The sequence below is a fragment of the Camelus dromedarius genome, chromosome 11 (assembly GCF_036321535.1).
Source record: "Camelus dromedarius isolate mCamDro1 chromosome 11, mCamDro1.pat, whole genome shotgun sequence".
Lineage (NCBI taxonomy): Eukaryota > Metazoa > Chordata > Mammalia > Artiodactyla > Camelidae > Camelus > Camelus dromedarius.
In genome coordinates, this window is record NC_087446.1 from 14260406 (window position 1) to 14276506 (window position 16101).

General features: G+C 35.6%; 1 protein-coding gene across 1 annotated transcript; it reads left to right on the forward strand.

The window, feature by feature from the left end:
- The first annotated feature begins 12 nt into the window (after positions 1 to 12).
- THAP2 (THAP domain containing 2) lies at positions 13 to 12712 on the forward strand. Its single transcript, XM_010988221.3, has 3 exons — positions 13 to 645; positions 6907 to 7102; positions 9495 to 12712. Exons 1-3 carry the CDS (start codon positions 575 to 577, stop codon positions 9849 to 9851), a joined length of 624 nt encoding a protein of 207 aa, XP_010986523.1. The 5' UTR covers positions 13 to 574; the 3' UTR covers positions 9852 to 12712.
- Positions 12713 to 16101: the final 3389 nt, after the last annotated feature.

The window sequence follows — 16101 nt, forward strand, 5'->3', positions numbered from 1 at the left end:
CGCGATAATCTTTAGGACAGCGCGATTCTCGCTGGGAGTTGTAGTCCTTTCCGCCTGTGGCCTCGGGTTTGTCCTTCCAGTCCTTGGCTCAAACCCACCCCAAATTCTGGTTTGGGATTTCTGGGTGCGTGGCGGGGTAGGCGGGCCTGTTCTTAATCTCCGCCGTGAGAGAGTTCTGTAGTAATGGGGGAGACACACCTCTTTTTAACTGCTCCGAGGATGGCTGCCAAAGAGACGCAGTAGTCCCTCTCCCTTTTGGGCGCCGGGGAGGGAGCGGGTTGCGTCCGCCATGTTGGTGAGGGCAGACGGAGGCGACTGGAGCTCCAGAACTGTCAGCTCCGCTGGCTCGAGTCCGCCATATTAATAAAGAGAAAGGTTGACACTCTTCCCCACCCCCACCCCCCGGCCTTCCCCAACACACACGCACAGAGACCCCTTCTTCCCCCTCAGCTCCGACGGCTCAGTTCGGTGGGCCCTGTCCCCGCCTCGCTTGGCCAGTCTCTGCCCGGAGGAAGGGTAGCAGCCCGCGCCTCAGATCAGGCTTAAGACAGCGCCGAATGAGGGGGAACGGGAAATGCCGACCAATTGCGCCGCGGCGGGCTGTGCCACTACCTACAACAAGCACATTAACATCAGCTTCCACAGGTAACCTGGGCGGGGAGTGGGGGTGACGGAAACGGGAGCGCCTGGACGGTGTGTCGCTTGTGCGGAAAGAACGGGAGTCTGCTCATTCTAGTAACTTCGCTAGCCGGCGAGTAGCAAGGAAGCATCATTTTTGCCCTTTGTGTATGTTTCTCAAATCTGTCCAATTTGCTTCTCCCTTTGAGGAAGGTTTACTCACTTTGGAAAAGAGATCCAAGTTCTGTACGGTGATCATTGCTTAGAGAAGTGACAGGAGGATACCTTAATTTTCTACTCTTTAACGCCTATGTATTAGACCGGGTCTTAACATAAATGACGCCATTAAGAGGAAGCGAGATCTTCTTGTTCAAGTCAGCAGTCACTTAAACAGCCTGCTGTGTTCCCGTTAAAATTAGTTGTTTCTCAATAGCTGAACTGACACGGGAAGCATTTAGATTTTTAATAGTCACGTACAGTAACTGCGGAGGACTTGAGTCATCATTGATAGCTGTGGAATTAAGCGATGTTAATGAAAGTGGAAAAGATAATCTTTGTATTCTTACTAGAACAGAGTAGTATAAAAAAAAAAAAAGAACCTAGGTTACGTTTTTCCTTCGTTTGCTGGAAGAGCAATCAGAATTTTTTAGTTCTGTCAAATCAGAACTCTTGAAAGCGCTTTGAACACTACATGCGATATACTACTACTCTGTAAATGTTTACCTTCTCTGCAAGTGCCTGCCACATGCCTGAAGAAAAGAAGCATTCAAAAAGTTAAGTGGAAACAATTCTGGTTTTATGTATCTCACAACTTAGTAAGATCTTAGAATGTGGAAAATTACATCCCTGACGTTTCTCCCCACCTTATTATGACTAAACATGTCCCCTTATTAAAAGCTACCACTTAAAAAAAAAAAATCTTTGTCCGTGTTTGTTTTTCATCTACTTCATGCAAATACAGTGCTTCATTCATTCATTTCTCACATATATACCAAGCTCTTATTTGGCTGACATTGTGCTAGGGATCCAGAAAATTCTTACCCTCCTGGGGTTGGAACGAGAAAGACTGATGTAAATAAATACAGTTAAGTGCCACAGACGAGACCTTCAGGAAGACCTACCTTACCCTTGGAAAGTGAAAGAACAACACTTCTCAAAGAATATGAAGTTTCAAATGGGACCAAAAGGTGACAGAGATTTGGTCCTGTATGCTACTTCAAGGATTTTCTGTTTTATCCAATGAGTACTTGAGAAGCCATGGAGGATTTAAAAAGAATGGCATGATTAGATTTGCATATTAAAAGCCCTCAGGCTGCAGTGCCGAGAATTATAGTGTTCCTTAAAGTGCTGGTCAAGCATCAAGAGATGAATTTGATGAGAAAGGAGCTTGTTACAAAATGCTAATGTGTCTACTATTTCAGAGGGAAATCCTGCTACAAAGCTAACTTCTATTAGATACAGTGTACTTCTTTTGTTGGCACAATCAGCATTGGATTAGAACAGGTGAGAGCTGGTGGAGAAAAAAGTTAGGAACCTGTAGTAAAACAAGGGTGAGGCCACCCAGTGGCGTCGACTAGAGTGGTACTAACAGTAGGGATGGAAAGAAGTGGACAGATTTGAGAAATGTTTGAGGAGAAACTACCATATGTGGTAATTTGATTTAGAAGATGAAGGAGAGGGAGGAGTCAAGACACCAATAATATTGAATGTTTAAGAAATGCATGGTGGTACATTAACAGACATACCTCCTTTCTGTTTTCTACCATTTGCCTGCTATGAAATTAACATTTTCACATGTAACCCCAGAACTTTTGGTCCTAATTTATAATAAAAATACATTCCTATTTCATAAATACAAACAACATCTAATTCACTCCTCTCCTAGGACATTGGTAGACTTTGTCGACTGAAATAAATGCATAGCCTAAAAGTTGAGAGTTGCTTTATTTGGCGGGAGGATTCGAGCTGGGATGACAGCTCCTCAGATCACTCTGAGGGACTGCTCTGAAGAGGTAGCAGAGGAGCTAGGTTACAAAGGAGCGTTACAACAAAGACCAGATAGTTGGAATAAAAGATTACTTGTTATCTAAAGAAAACCAGGCATCTCAACTTAAAGAATTGAGTGCTTTTCTATGTATGGGAGGGAGCAAACATTTGGGCTCATTGAATTCATTCCTTTAACAAGCATCTAGCTATCTAGGGCCAGTACCCTGTCCTTTCTTATTCTGAGTCCCCTCAGAGTGCACCACTGAGTGGCTGCAGAGGCCGGGCTGCAGGCTTGTCTTTACTGAGGGGTGGCGGCAGCCGCTGATGACTTGATGGCTTCAGCATTCTTTGTTTACTGGTGTGGTTTGCAGTATTTTTCGTTCACAATTTCTTTATCCCCATGTACAACTTATGTTGCCTAAACTTACTGCCTCCATTTTTCTTATCTCGTACTCAGCCCATTCCAACCTAAGTCTTCCAATAATCTTTTGAAACTGCTCTTGCTGAGATGAATTATCACTCCTGCATCCTTTTTTCATGGCCTATGATCATATACTCTTTAAAATACTCTCTACTTTGAACTTTTGACACTAGCTTTGTGATTTTCATCTTCCTCGTGTAGTCTAATTTCAGTATCCTCTGCCATCCCCTCACTCCACCCCTCGACCAAGTTCTTCCCACTCTTATCAAAATGATTGCAACTGTTCCTGTGGTCTCAGTTAACTGTTACTTGTTGATGCCTCCCAAATCAATACCTCCAGTCCAAATCTCTAATGAGTGAAGTGTCTTAGTGTTTCCCTGGTCTCTTCAGGTTCTCGCATTCAACATACTAAAACTGGTAATGAACTTGCCCTTCTTTCAAACCTACCCTACTTCCCGTATTCCTTTCTCAGTAAACAGACACACCATCCACTCAGAAACTGGGAGGTCATCCTCCCTTGATTTCTCAGCATTCCCTCTTGATTGGATTATTACAACCTCTTAACTGGTTCACTGCTTCCATTCATGCACTTCTAACTACTCTTCTGTAATCAATGGTGTGTTGCTAAATGTTTAACAACAGGATCTCCAGGGAAGGGGAAAAGCCCTGATTTGTACTGTTTGCCCAATTTCCGTGATATAAGTACTCCTACCATGGCTGGCTTTAAGCTACCAACATGACATCACTGATGATGGAGTTGGAAAGAAATGTGCAGTACTACCCTATTCTATAGCATTTATTCCATACAGGTGTAACAGGCACCAATACCTCAAGAATATAGATAATGCTAAAATAATTAGTAAGTGATAGATTTTTAGTATTTATTACCTTTGTTTTTAACTTATTTAAATGCAAATGTACATAATTTAATTTTTAATAATGGCTGTGTTTGACAACTAGTTTAAATATTTTCTGTTAACAATCAGCTTTCTAAATTAGACCTCTTAATGGCTTACCAATGCCATTTTGGATAAAGTTTAAAATTACTTTTTAACTTAGAAGGCCCTCCATCATCAGTTCATGTCATAACACTCTTCCCTGTCCCCAAGATACTGTTAACATTCTTCACTACTCCCACCTGAATTTCCCTAACTTGTACTCTTAGGGCCTCTTGACTAGATTAGCTCTTCCTGTTTAATGGTGCCATGCAATCCTGTACTTACCCTTTCATAACACTCATGATACTTGTCATTACTTTTATAATAATAAAAAACAGCATTTATTTAGTATTTACCATGTACTATGCATTGGGCTAAGCATTTATTCACATTGTCTCATTTAATCCCTGGAATCACACTAGGTACCATTATTCACTTTATAGGTGATAAAACCGAGGCCTAAAAAGGTTAAACAACTTGCTTAAAGTCAGCCAGCTATTATGTGAAGGAGCCAGGATTGATACCTGGTTTGATTCCAGAGACAGTGTTCTCAGCCAGTCTTTTCTACTACATCAAGCTCTTTGATTCTCTCCCTTTCCCATTACAGTATACCCTTCATACAAGGTAGATATCATAAAGGTAGGTCAAGTTTGTTTACCACTATGTCTTCAGTGCTTTGAATGTAAGTGACATTAATCTATTTATTAAAAACCCAAGCAAAATTGCATTCTTTAAAATACTGAGTGATTTTCCAAAACATCTAATGTTTCTGAAAGCTTAGTTCTATTGTGTAGACAAGAATATATCCATCTGTTAACACCACAGTAATTTTTTAATATTTACAGAATTTACTATTACTTAAATAATAAATGGGTTACTTCTCCCACCCTTTGAATATACTGAGAAAAAGCCAAACAATACATGGCAAAAAATGATTAAGGTTAATGCTGTATAAAACATTACCCAAATATCAAATATAAAATTGTTGATTATCATTTTATTTCAACACAGATAATCTAAAGATTATTTAGTAATGCCAAAATAACTCCATTACTTTGTTCAGAGAGAAGTTCATTGAGTGCTTAGTTAACAGGAAAAACAGTGAAAAACAGCTCCTAACCAGGAGAAACCTATGATCTACTGGTGGAGATAGAAAAGTAAACAATTAGAATACAGTTGTATTAGTGCTATATGATATAGTAACATCTAATCAAGTCTTCTGATCATGAAAAGCTTTCTTAGGAAGATGAGATTCCTAAACTGAGTCTTAAAAGAAGGAGGAAGAATTTGACCAAGTTAAGGTTCAATTGGAGGCATTGGTTTCATAATTTAAAACTTTTTTAGTTTAAAAAAGAGCTTAAAAATGGGGGGGGGGTTGAAAAGCATCTAAAAGACAGTCTTCGCATATCTGAAGTCTTATACATATAGGTTCTAATACAATGATAGTACTTATTTGTTGAGCCTTTATTAAGGCACCCAGCAAGAAAAAAAATGTGCTTATAAACTAAAGCCTGATTTTTTAGCTTAGGCTCAGGAAACATTTCCGAATCATTAAATATTAGAACAGAGAGCTTTGAAGTGAGAATACATAATTATTAAAAGGTGAGGGCTAGGGAGAGTAGAGAAATTCTCCATCAGAGGTTTCTAATGAAATAGGAAAAGACGTGCATAATATGAAAGCATGTGAACTGCAGAGCGACGTACAAATTTTAGTATCTTCAGATCGGGGTGTACCTGGGATTGTGAGGGATGGGAGCAGGAGACAGCATGGTTTTTGCCAGTAAATCTGGGCTTTCATCTCTTAGTGCCCCTCCCTGCTGATAATTTGAGCAAGCCTCGGGTATCTGATAGAGCCAAAGCTGTTACCTAGTGAAGCTTCAGCTGGGAGTTTCTGAGCCACGTGATCTTCTAACATAAACTTAATGGTTCTTTTTAAGCCCTAGTGAGTTCATCTTTAATGCTTAAAGGAAAAGGCAGTCAAACTAAAGAATTCAACTCAAACTTACTACCTGTGAATGTTGATACTTTAATTCCCAAGTCCAGCCAACAGTTACCACTAGAATTTTTAGACAGTCCCTTATATTTTTCTTTCCTTAATAGGTGTACACTGGGTACATATCACTACATTTTATATTTGAAATAAATATGAAAGGAAAAACATTACTGCTGGACCTGTCATCAGCATTTTACTTTTTGTAATAATTATACTTTCTACTGTACTGCGTAGCTTAAGAGTTCTTTTTCTTTTTTTTAATATATGTAGTTTAACTTAATAGAAGTAATATAGTGAATTATTAATTTATATATTCTGTATTTATATTAATTAAGCAAATTTTTGTCAAGCCCCTACTGTTTGCAAGGCACTGTGTAAATATTAAAGATAGATAAAAAGATACAATGATCCCTATCCTCAAGAAAGTTTTAATCTACTTTGATTTCACTGGGAATTTATTAAAATGGAAAATTACAGAGCAGTGTGTGTGGTAAGTGTCATAATGAAGGAACACAGAGGAAGGAATATCAGAATCTGTCTTGATAAAATTTAATCTGTAGATATTATCTTGACCACATACATTAGCAGCAGATCAAAGCATTGTAAAATTACTCCTGCTTACAATGATTCTATGTAAGTTTGATATAGATCAATTTAGTCTTGATTATTTTTACTGCCCTTGTTGAAGACTAGTTTGGGATTAAAACTGAAAAATTAAGCCACTTAAGTCAGTTTTTTTATTAATTTGTTTACAACTTATAAAAATTGGCATTACTGATTCCTGTTCCAGTGTCTAAATGTTGGAAAGTTAAAAAACTTTTATGTAAATGAAAGACACCAAATTGTCACCTTTCAAAATTTCTTTTAACCATTTAGATGCAACCAGAAGCATGATAGTTGGAATTTCAGTTGCCTTTTCTTTTCTTTTCTTTTTTTTTTTTTTTTTAAAGGTTTCCTTTGGATCCTAAAAGAAGAAAAGAATGGGTTCGCCTGGTTAGGCGCAAAAATTTTGTGCCAGGAAAACATACTTTTCTTTGTTCAAAGCACTTTGAAGCCTCCTGTTTTGACCTAACAGGACAAACTCGACGACTTAAAATGGATGCTGTTCCAACCATTTTTGATTTTTGTACCCATATAAAGTCTATGGTAGGTAATATTTTTCTTCTACTCCATTTTACCATTTTTAGAATTCACCCTTTTTTGCTTATAAAACAGAACAATTCAGAATATACTGAAATTCATGTATAATTATATGCCTCAAGAAAGTTGCAAAATTGTGCAATAAAGATGTCTGCTAGAATTGGAGCTCAGCTCTCCAGACTCTAATATTCTTTCCCAAATCCAAATTGTGTACTATATTGGAATTTTACACTACTGCCAACTATTATCCATAATTGACCCACTGGTAAAACTGAGAAATCGTGAATAATGAAACCTCCAGCATTGCTCTGCTCTGATTTTAAGACAACATACAAATAATGTGTGCTAAGTGCTCTCAGAGCAGCACACCCAAAGAATACCAGAGTTACACCAAAGAACATACATTCAGAGGGAGGCATAACATGAAACTTCATAGAGCTGAGGCTTTTAGGCTGGGCCTGAGCTTGGAACTTAGAAGAGCGTTCCTGACCTTGCAGAGGACAACTACAGAAGCATGATGAGAACAAAAGCTAATGAGCTAAGGGCTGAGTGGAAAATAAATGTTAGCAAGTAATACTTAAAAGGAAGAAGAGAATTAAGGTATAGTATGAATGTATTAAGACAATGTTTTGTCTAGTTAGGGAAGATCTGATCAGAGAGGAAAGCTAGCTGAGAAAGACAGGGCCCCTAAAAGGTTAAGAAGGAGTAGAATGAACAAAAAGGGAGTTTAGCTTTGAAAAGGACATCTTTTCTCTGAGAGAGGAAAAACCACTGTTTTTCTTGAGTTATTAGTGACAGTTAAATTTGTAAATGTACACAAGCTATTACCTGAACAGGACAGGAGACTGTAGTGAACTAATTATCACAGGTACTAGAAAAGCTCCAGGAAGGCAAGAACTTCACTTCTGAATCCTCAGTACCTCAACCAGTGCTTGGCATGTAGTACACACTCAAACATCTATTGAGTTTGAAGTATACCTTGTTTTTGACATTTTGATCATTTATTCATTCAACAAATATTTACTGAATTTTACATTATGTCAAAATCTAAGTTCGATACTGAGGATATAAAGATCAAAAAAGAGTCCCTGCCAATTCCCCTAGGCAGCGGGAGTGCCATTTGTAGGTTTCATGATGACAGGAACCATATTTATTTTATTTGTTCAATGTTGTGTCCCCAGGAATTCATAAAGGAATTCCTGCATTTAAATAAATGTTTGTTGAATGAATGAAAGACACAAATTTATGAGCTAATCTGGGAAGATAATCTATCAGTGGTTTAATGTTGCTGGCATATAAATCAAGATGGTGAATGGCATAATGGGTGAGACCCTAAATAGTATAGTATATCGTGTAAAGATTTTTTTTTTCTTTAGATAATGGGGAGGCAAACAGCAGTTCAGCCAGTATAAAAACATCAAATCTGTTAGAAAATTATTCTGGTGGCAGAACAGGGACTAGTGAGGATCAAAATGAGTCAAAGATCAGTAAATAAGGTTTTAATATATTCAAGCTAGACATGAATGATATGGGCCTGATGTGGGCATTAAGTAGCATTAAGAATGATTGAGAAGACAGGATTCATGATAGAGATATTTAGGAGGTAGAATTAATAGGACTTGACTGATCGAAAGAAAGAAATAAAGGAAAGGGGGAGGATATAGCTCAACCGCTAGAGCACATGCTTAGCATGCATGAGGTCCTGGGTTCAATCCCCAGCACCTCCTCTAAGAATAAATAAATAAATAAACAAACAAACAAACAAACAAACAAACATAATTACCTCCCTCTTCAAGAAAAAAAAAACCAAAAAAAAAAAAAAAAAAAAAGAGTAACCTCCCAAAAACAGGTCCTCAGGTTTCTGATTTGGGCAGAAATTTCCTAGCCAGATTCTGGAATGTAAGATGTTAACTATGAACAATCAACAAATAAATCCATTCCCAAACTGATGCTTGGGAATATGTTTTTATTAAGTAGGACCAGAGGTCTGAAATATTAATCAGATTGAGAGAATCAAATTAGTATCACAGATAAACAAAATGTCTCAATGCATGCTATATTGGCCTTAGGGGGAATATTGCAAAGGATTTTTTTAAGTCTATAGAATCTTACTCAGTAATTTGGAAGAGACCTTGGAAGTCCATAGTCTTATTTCCAAACCAATGCTTGTATCCCTCTGGAGAGAGAAAGTAAAGAGAAATAGGTGACTGGAGTTAATTCAACCAGCTGAGAAACTTGAATCCATGATTATGAGATGGGCTGCTGATGTTGCCTATCAAACTTTTAAAATCAGTTTTTAAAAGAGCAGTTTAAATACTGTTATCCAAAACTGGACAAGATTTACTTATGTGTGATATTCCATAATTTATGTTCAACCTTCTAATTTTATTTGGCTCAGAAACTCAAGTCAAGGAATCTTCTGAAGAAGAACAAGAGTTGTACTCCAACTGGACCATCTAATTTAAAATCAAACATTAGCAGTCAGCAAGTACTACTAGAACACAGTTATGCCTTTAGGAATCCTATGGAGGCAAAAAAGAGGATAATCAAACTGGAAAAGGAAATAGCAAGCTTAAGAAGGAAAATGAAAACTTGCCTACAAAAAGAACGCCGAGCAACTCGACGTTGGATCAAAGCCACGTGCTTGATAAAGAATCTAGAAGCAAACAGCTTATCACCTAAGAGCACATCAGAACACATTTTACCAACCGCCTTAAGCAGTCTTCCTTTGGAAGATTTCAAGATTCTTGAATGAGATGAACAAGGAAAAATGTTACCAATTCTCTAAATCTAAAACAGACCAAGAGTACCTTCATTTAAGATTACCCTGCATAGAATTTGATGCTCATCCTTCATTCTATTCAAAGGTAAAGATATTTAAGGAAATTTATTCCAAAATTGGATATTTAATAAAGTTTTACTTGAAGTAACATCATTACTGCATAATTTATGAACATCTGATTACAAAACAATTGAAAACTTTTTATGCAACTTATTTGAATGAGAATGGAAGTGCCTTACGTGAGAATTATGTACTTAACATTTTTTTGCTAGGAAATTGTATGTTTGCGAGATGTTTTGTGTTTTTGTCTTTTTAAACTACTTTAAAGAACAGTCTATGACAAGTAATGTGTTTAATTTACATTAGAAAAAAAATTTTTCCTGTACCAAAGTTGGGATATTACATTCTAAATAAGATGCTTAGTAGGAGTTAACCAACATGAAATATGACTTTAAAACTGTATTAATTAAATCATTATTGGCACTGTGATTTGGAAAAATTATAGAAAAAAACCTGAAGTACAGGGCAGGTTCTTTTATTTAAACTGTCCTTTTATCAGTAAAAGTGAACTAATCATGGCCTTGAAAACAAAATTAGCTTTGGCAGTAGCTTGTAAAGTATTTTGAAAATACTATTTTTGAATGTGAAGTACCCTTGAATCATCTACACTAGGTAAGGCCTCAAGTACCTCAGACTAGTAAAAACTGGTAGCTGATATGTATATTCACCTTCTAAGAAAATATGCTATGAAATAATGCAGAGATTGGGATCCAGCTTTTACTTTAATCAAACAAAAAGATAAATGTATCCTACATTTTTCTCATAATAAAAATATTACATCTCCAGTTTCAAAACTGATGCATTAATAGGCAAACAGGCTACAAAGTTCCATGTTAGGAATACTCCCCCTGTGTATTAATACCAAAACTCTTAAGCTTTCTTTTTTTTCCCCATAAACCCACATCAGCATTGAATTATAGAAAAGTACTTACCATATTATACCTTCACAACTTATAACCTAAAATGGAATCAATTTATCTTACATATCAGCTTGCTTTCTATCTCCTTTTTTAGTGAGAGTCAAATAGAGCAGCCATACTGCACAGGGGAAATGAAATGTAGCTCTCTATAAAAATACATGTGTCTGTGATAAAGCTATGCAGATGCTAATTATTATACAGAATAGAACATCAGAACTATTCTTATAGTTTCCACTCAATTAAAGGGTTTGCCTTATTTTACCTGATAAATGTGTAATAAGAACTCTTCCCTTTAAACAGCTTTGGTCAAATCGTGTAAAAACTTATTATTGTACAGTCAGGTTATTCAGGCCTGATTTGAGCTTCTGACACCACCATATGAAAGTAACATAAACATAACCACATATTACTGCATATCTTTCCTACAAGGTAATGGCTACTTTATGATTTAAAAAAAAAACTTATTTTTTGTAACATTTGCTTAGATCCTAGTGACAGTCTTTTTACATTAACATCCTTTCTTTTTTGGGGGGGGGGGTAATAACATTTTTTATTTATTTGAACCCAGGGCATTGGATGCATGCTAGGCAAGCACTCTACGGCTGCGCTATGCCCTCCCCCCAGCACTCTTTCTTTTTATAAGGAATGCCTCCCAAGCAACTAGATTCACAAAGGCAAAGGTAGGAAATGTCTGTTGTAGTTATCGTCAGGCACTTAAAATATTTATGAAAATTCTGTGTATTGTATAAACCTTGTTAGTCTTTTTATCTTTATCTTAAATATTGGATGTAGCTCCTTGGAACTGTCACTACATGTTTTAACTATCTTTATGTGGTTTCATATATAATCAACAGAGAACACATTTCTACCCCAAAGTAAGTTGGGCAAATAATCATTTAAACATAATCTACATTTTTTTAAGTATAAACTCTTATATGGTTCACTGCCTCTCCCCGATACAAAACAAAATACTAATGCAGGGTGAGTCCCTCTATGATAATTTCTTGCTATCTTAATGTAACATTTTTAAAATAAAAAAAGTAAAACATTATAAAATACAACAAGCTTTTGGCAAAGTTACTTAGACTTCATTCATTACTATTCGACACCACCTATTTTTTTGCTGTTTTTTTTTTCATGTCATTTTCATGTTACAGTTCGGATAATATGCTCCAAAGTTGCCCTGCATCAAATGCTTTGTTAACATATATCCATCTACTTTTAAAACTACTTTCATTCATAGAGAAAAACCTAAAAGGAATCTGTTAAAATCCTGTTTTCAGTTTGTTGATAAACTTCTTATCACTTAGACCATATATCATAAAACTAATCAAAATAATAGCTCTTTGTCCTCTGCGGGACACAACATATATCCTCTGCTCTACATCTGTCATTCATTCTGTGTCTACTAGACACTAACCTCTACAAAGAACCAGCCAAAGGCTAGGAACTTGACATAAAAATGAATATGACATAATTTTCTGCCCTTAACTTTGCTCCAAGTCTCTTGAGAGAAGCAAACATTATTTACAATACAATATGATAAATGCTATGAAAGAAGGATGTGTGACATACTTTGGTAAATACTGTTGAATTGGAATTTAAGGAGAACATGTAAACTTTAGACCTTTTTATAAAATACTTTTCTTTTGAAACAAAACAGATTTCTTTTTATAATGATTTACCAGAAGAGACTTTGTAGGACATTGTTGTTGACCTGAATTACATAACAGTGTTTTCTTAATGAATTGTAAAGCATTTTTTCCCTTTAAAATGAACACTGAACAAATTTGTTGTTAGTGTTATCTAGTTAAAAGGAAAACATAACTAAATAAAATACTTTATCAAAGCTAAGTATTCGAGTTTATTTGACATTTGATATTTTTACAAAATAACAATCCCTACTAACACAACTTTTTAAAAATAATTTTAACTCAGAGTCTTAAAGCTAACAAAACATTGTGGCACCCATTAGCTCTCTTACTTGTTCTTTACAAATAGTCTGTGTGGTAGGTGCTACTATCTCCAATGTATAGATAAAGAAATCCTTGTTAATGTAATTTATTTATTCATTCAGACGTTTACAATGTGCACCTGGCATAGGGGGTGGAAATGTAGTAATCTCGAAAGTTCTAGGTGACACTGGTCTTTGGCCTCCAAATCCTTTACTCTGCCCTTCACATTATAACCTTGTGTTAAATATATGAATCATTAAAACAGGGCAAGTCGTGTGTCTCAAAAATTAAAATAAAAAATGTTGTGTATATAGATAGTAAAGATGGTCTATGAAGTCATTGTTATCTTTTCTAGGTTACACTTTATAATGTTGGTTTTTTATCTCATTTCTCAGTGTTAGAATACGGGTAAATTTTAATTTTGGTATAATACAGAAAATGGTTCATCTTTATGCCAGAATATGGGATTCTTTTGGTATTTAGACAGTTGGAAACTTTCTAAACTTAATGATTTTATAATTTGTATTAAACAACTGCATATTCTTTTCACAAAAACATCCTGAGTATGTTGATATTAAAAATTTCTCCAAGGAAATTACTGTAATGCTGATTATTTCCAAAATATGTACAGAAACATTTCTGTGGGAATCTTTCCCCTAAATTGATCTCCTAAAATGCTTCTGTAGAAGTCTCTCTCCCTGAAGTGAAAGAAACTGTAAGCAAAATAAAGATATATAAAGTCTGGAAGAAGAATTATCATTTTCATTTTTATGGCTCAAATTATATCTAAACATACATTATAGTTTATTTGCACTGTTTGTAATACTGGTTATGCAGTCTACACCAGATATATGAAGGACTATGAAAACCGTCTGTCCTGACGATTATTTGAGGCCCACATGAAGATTTATTTGTAGATTTGCTTACCAAAGCATTATTTTAATAACAAGGAAATAAGATATTTTCTTTTACTGATTTTTTTCTGGTTATTAAAATATTATGTAGTGCTTTAATTCAAGAAATACTATTTTAACATTCACTAAGAGATGCTGAACAAACTAGGATGAACCAGATAGACATAGTTCCTGTCCTTGAGTCTACAGGAAAAAATACTCATTTATCCTACCCCCACTGCTCCCCACCCTGTCCCTAATGTCCTTTTAGAATGAGTTGGATCTAATATGACATATCAGCCTTTAACTTACTTCTAGGCTTTTAAAATTTGTGCTCCAAAAGGTAAGAAAAAAAAAATCTTTGGGTTCAATGTCAAGAAAGCAAATATGCCTACTTCTCAGATGAATTTTCAGTTTAATTATTTAGTATTTCAGATCTTGTTATCTCTAAATTCTCTATTCTCATGAACTTCTATTTTCGCTCTCTTAACGACCAATCCTTACATATTGCCCTTTCCTTAGCTTGGTCATTTAGCCAACTCCCTGTCATCTTTTTAAGTCCTAGCTCTGATGCTCCCTCTCTCTGTGACACTTTCCCTTAACATACCAAAGTGACATAAGTGCTTCTCTCCTTGAGTCCTGTTTTATACATAACTTGGATAAAGTCGTCATCTTATTATAATGTTATTGTCTGCATATCTACCTTCATTTTCTGAGTTCTTTCAAGGCAGTGTGTGTGTGTGTGTGTGTGTGTGTGTGTGTGTGTGTGTGTTTTGTTTTTTTTCTTTTTGGGCCTCGGGTGTGATATGAATATATTAGCCATTCAAATACTAGCACACTTTTCCTAGCAGATACTAGAAAATCTAAACCACTCCTTTGGCTTAGATTCAAAGGGATTGTAGATAGAATCCACTGCTATTTTCCTAGTAATGGTAAGTGCTCTTTTACCATTGGGATGAATTTTACAATTGGTATTATGTACCACAGGTCTATGCTAGAGAATGTTTATGTCAATTAACACTTAAATGTGTGTTTATATTGTGAGATTTAAAGACTACTAGTCCAACAATGAACTTTCAGTCTGTTGCTCTGATTACGGTAAAAATTCTTAAACTGTCATGTTTTCTGAAGGAAAGGAATCTATGGTAAAGCAATTAACTCTGTTGGAAAATTTTAAACAGAAGTCAAGTTTAGTGCACCTTAAGTGCATTCTCACAGTCTTATAAAGAAACAAAATTTCTCAACCTTAATGATCTCTCAATGATCAGAGGTATTTTGGAGGTGGTAGCGGATGGTAACATACTTACTAATATCTTGATAAATACATCTCAGGAAATGCTTAACCAGAAATTCTCTGCTGCTAGCAAATGGCTTTTAAAGTAAATAGAAAGACTTTGTTGAAATTTTTTCAGATTGTCAAAATCTCTAAAAATTATCAAATTATAAAATCATTTTTTTTAAAGAACAGGTATATTTTAACTACATTAACTCCCCCAAATTGTTTCAGCCTTAAGGTAAAATAACTTCCTTTATGAAGAACAACAGCAATAAGTGAATACTAGGAAACAATGGAAGAGAAATACTCATTTGAAGAGTCAGTCACCAACACTGTTATCTAGCAGTTTTAGCTAGATATTCATGAGAGAGAAAAATCATCCCTGACATTCAAAAACTAGCTTGACACTGCTAGACTTTTTTGGTGTTTTTCTATTGCACATAAAAATCTCATATTACATGAAAATGAGACAAGGTCACCCTGTGACTGTACTGACTTGATGAGGGGGAAAAAATGCCAGTTCATAATTTTGTCTAAGCAGAGACAAAAGGAACATCACTATGCAAACCACAAAGGTATTAGGTTTTATTATTAATAATAACTCTTACCCAGTTGTCTAGTATCACTGATACTGGCCAGCTAGCTTTCTGAGAGAATCTAATTACCTGTGCTGAAGAGGCCCATACAAAATAAAGTGGGCACATAATTAATTTCTGCATAAAGACTATATACGCATGTTGTCTAGTAAAAGAAAGCCACTACTATTTAGTGCTATTTCACACATTTGGCTCTCAGTCACTCAGATGTCTTACCAAAGTTAAGAGCTTTAAGTAGTCTTGGTGTATATTAATAGTGTGAGTTTTTAAAAAGTAATTACATTTAGCAGGTTAAAACACATTCAGGACTACGTCTGAAACTGATTTGCCTCCTCTTCTTACACCGTTAGCAGTTAACCGAAAAAGTTCAGGATATAATGTAATTATCAATTAGTTACTGTTAATCCAGGAAAACAAAAGTTAATTTCAAACAAAACATTAAATCAGCCACAAGATTTTTCAGGTTTGTAATGGTAATAAGACATTCTGCTTTCTAAACGAATTGACTGAATGCCCAGACTTT

Bases quoted from the DNA above. Each gene is read 5' to 3' on its own strand.
- THAP2 (XM_010988221.3), top strand. From the start codon at position 575: ATGCCGACCAATTGCGCCGCGGCGGGCTGTGCCACTACCTACAACAAG. The intron at 646-6,906 runs GTAACCTGGGCG...TTTTTTTTAAAG, and splicing joins ATTAACATCAGCTTCCACAG to GTTTCCTTTGGATCCTAAAA. The intron at 7,103-9,494 runs GTAGGTAATATT...TATTTGGCTCAG, and splicing joins GTACCCATATAAAGTCTATG to AAACTCAAGTCAAGGAATCT.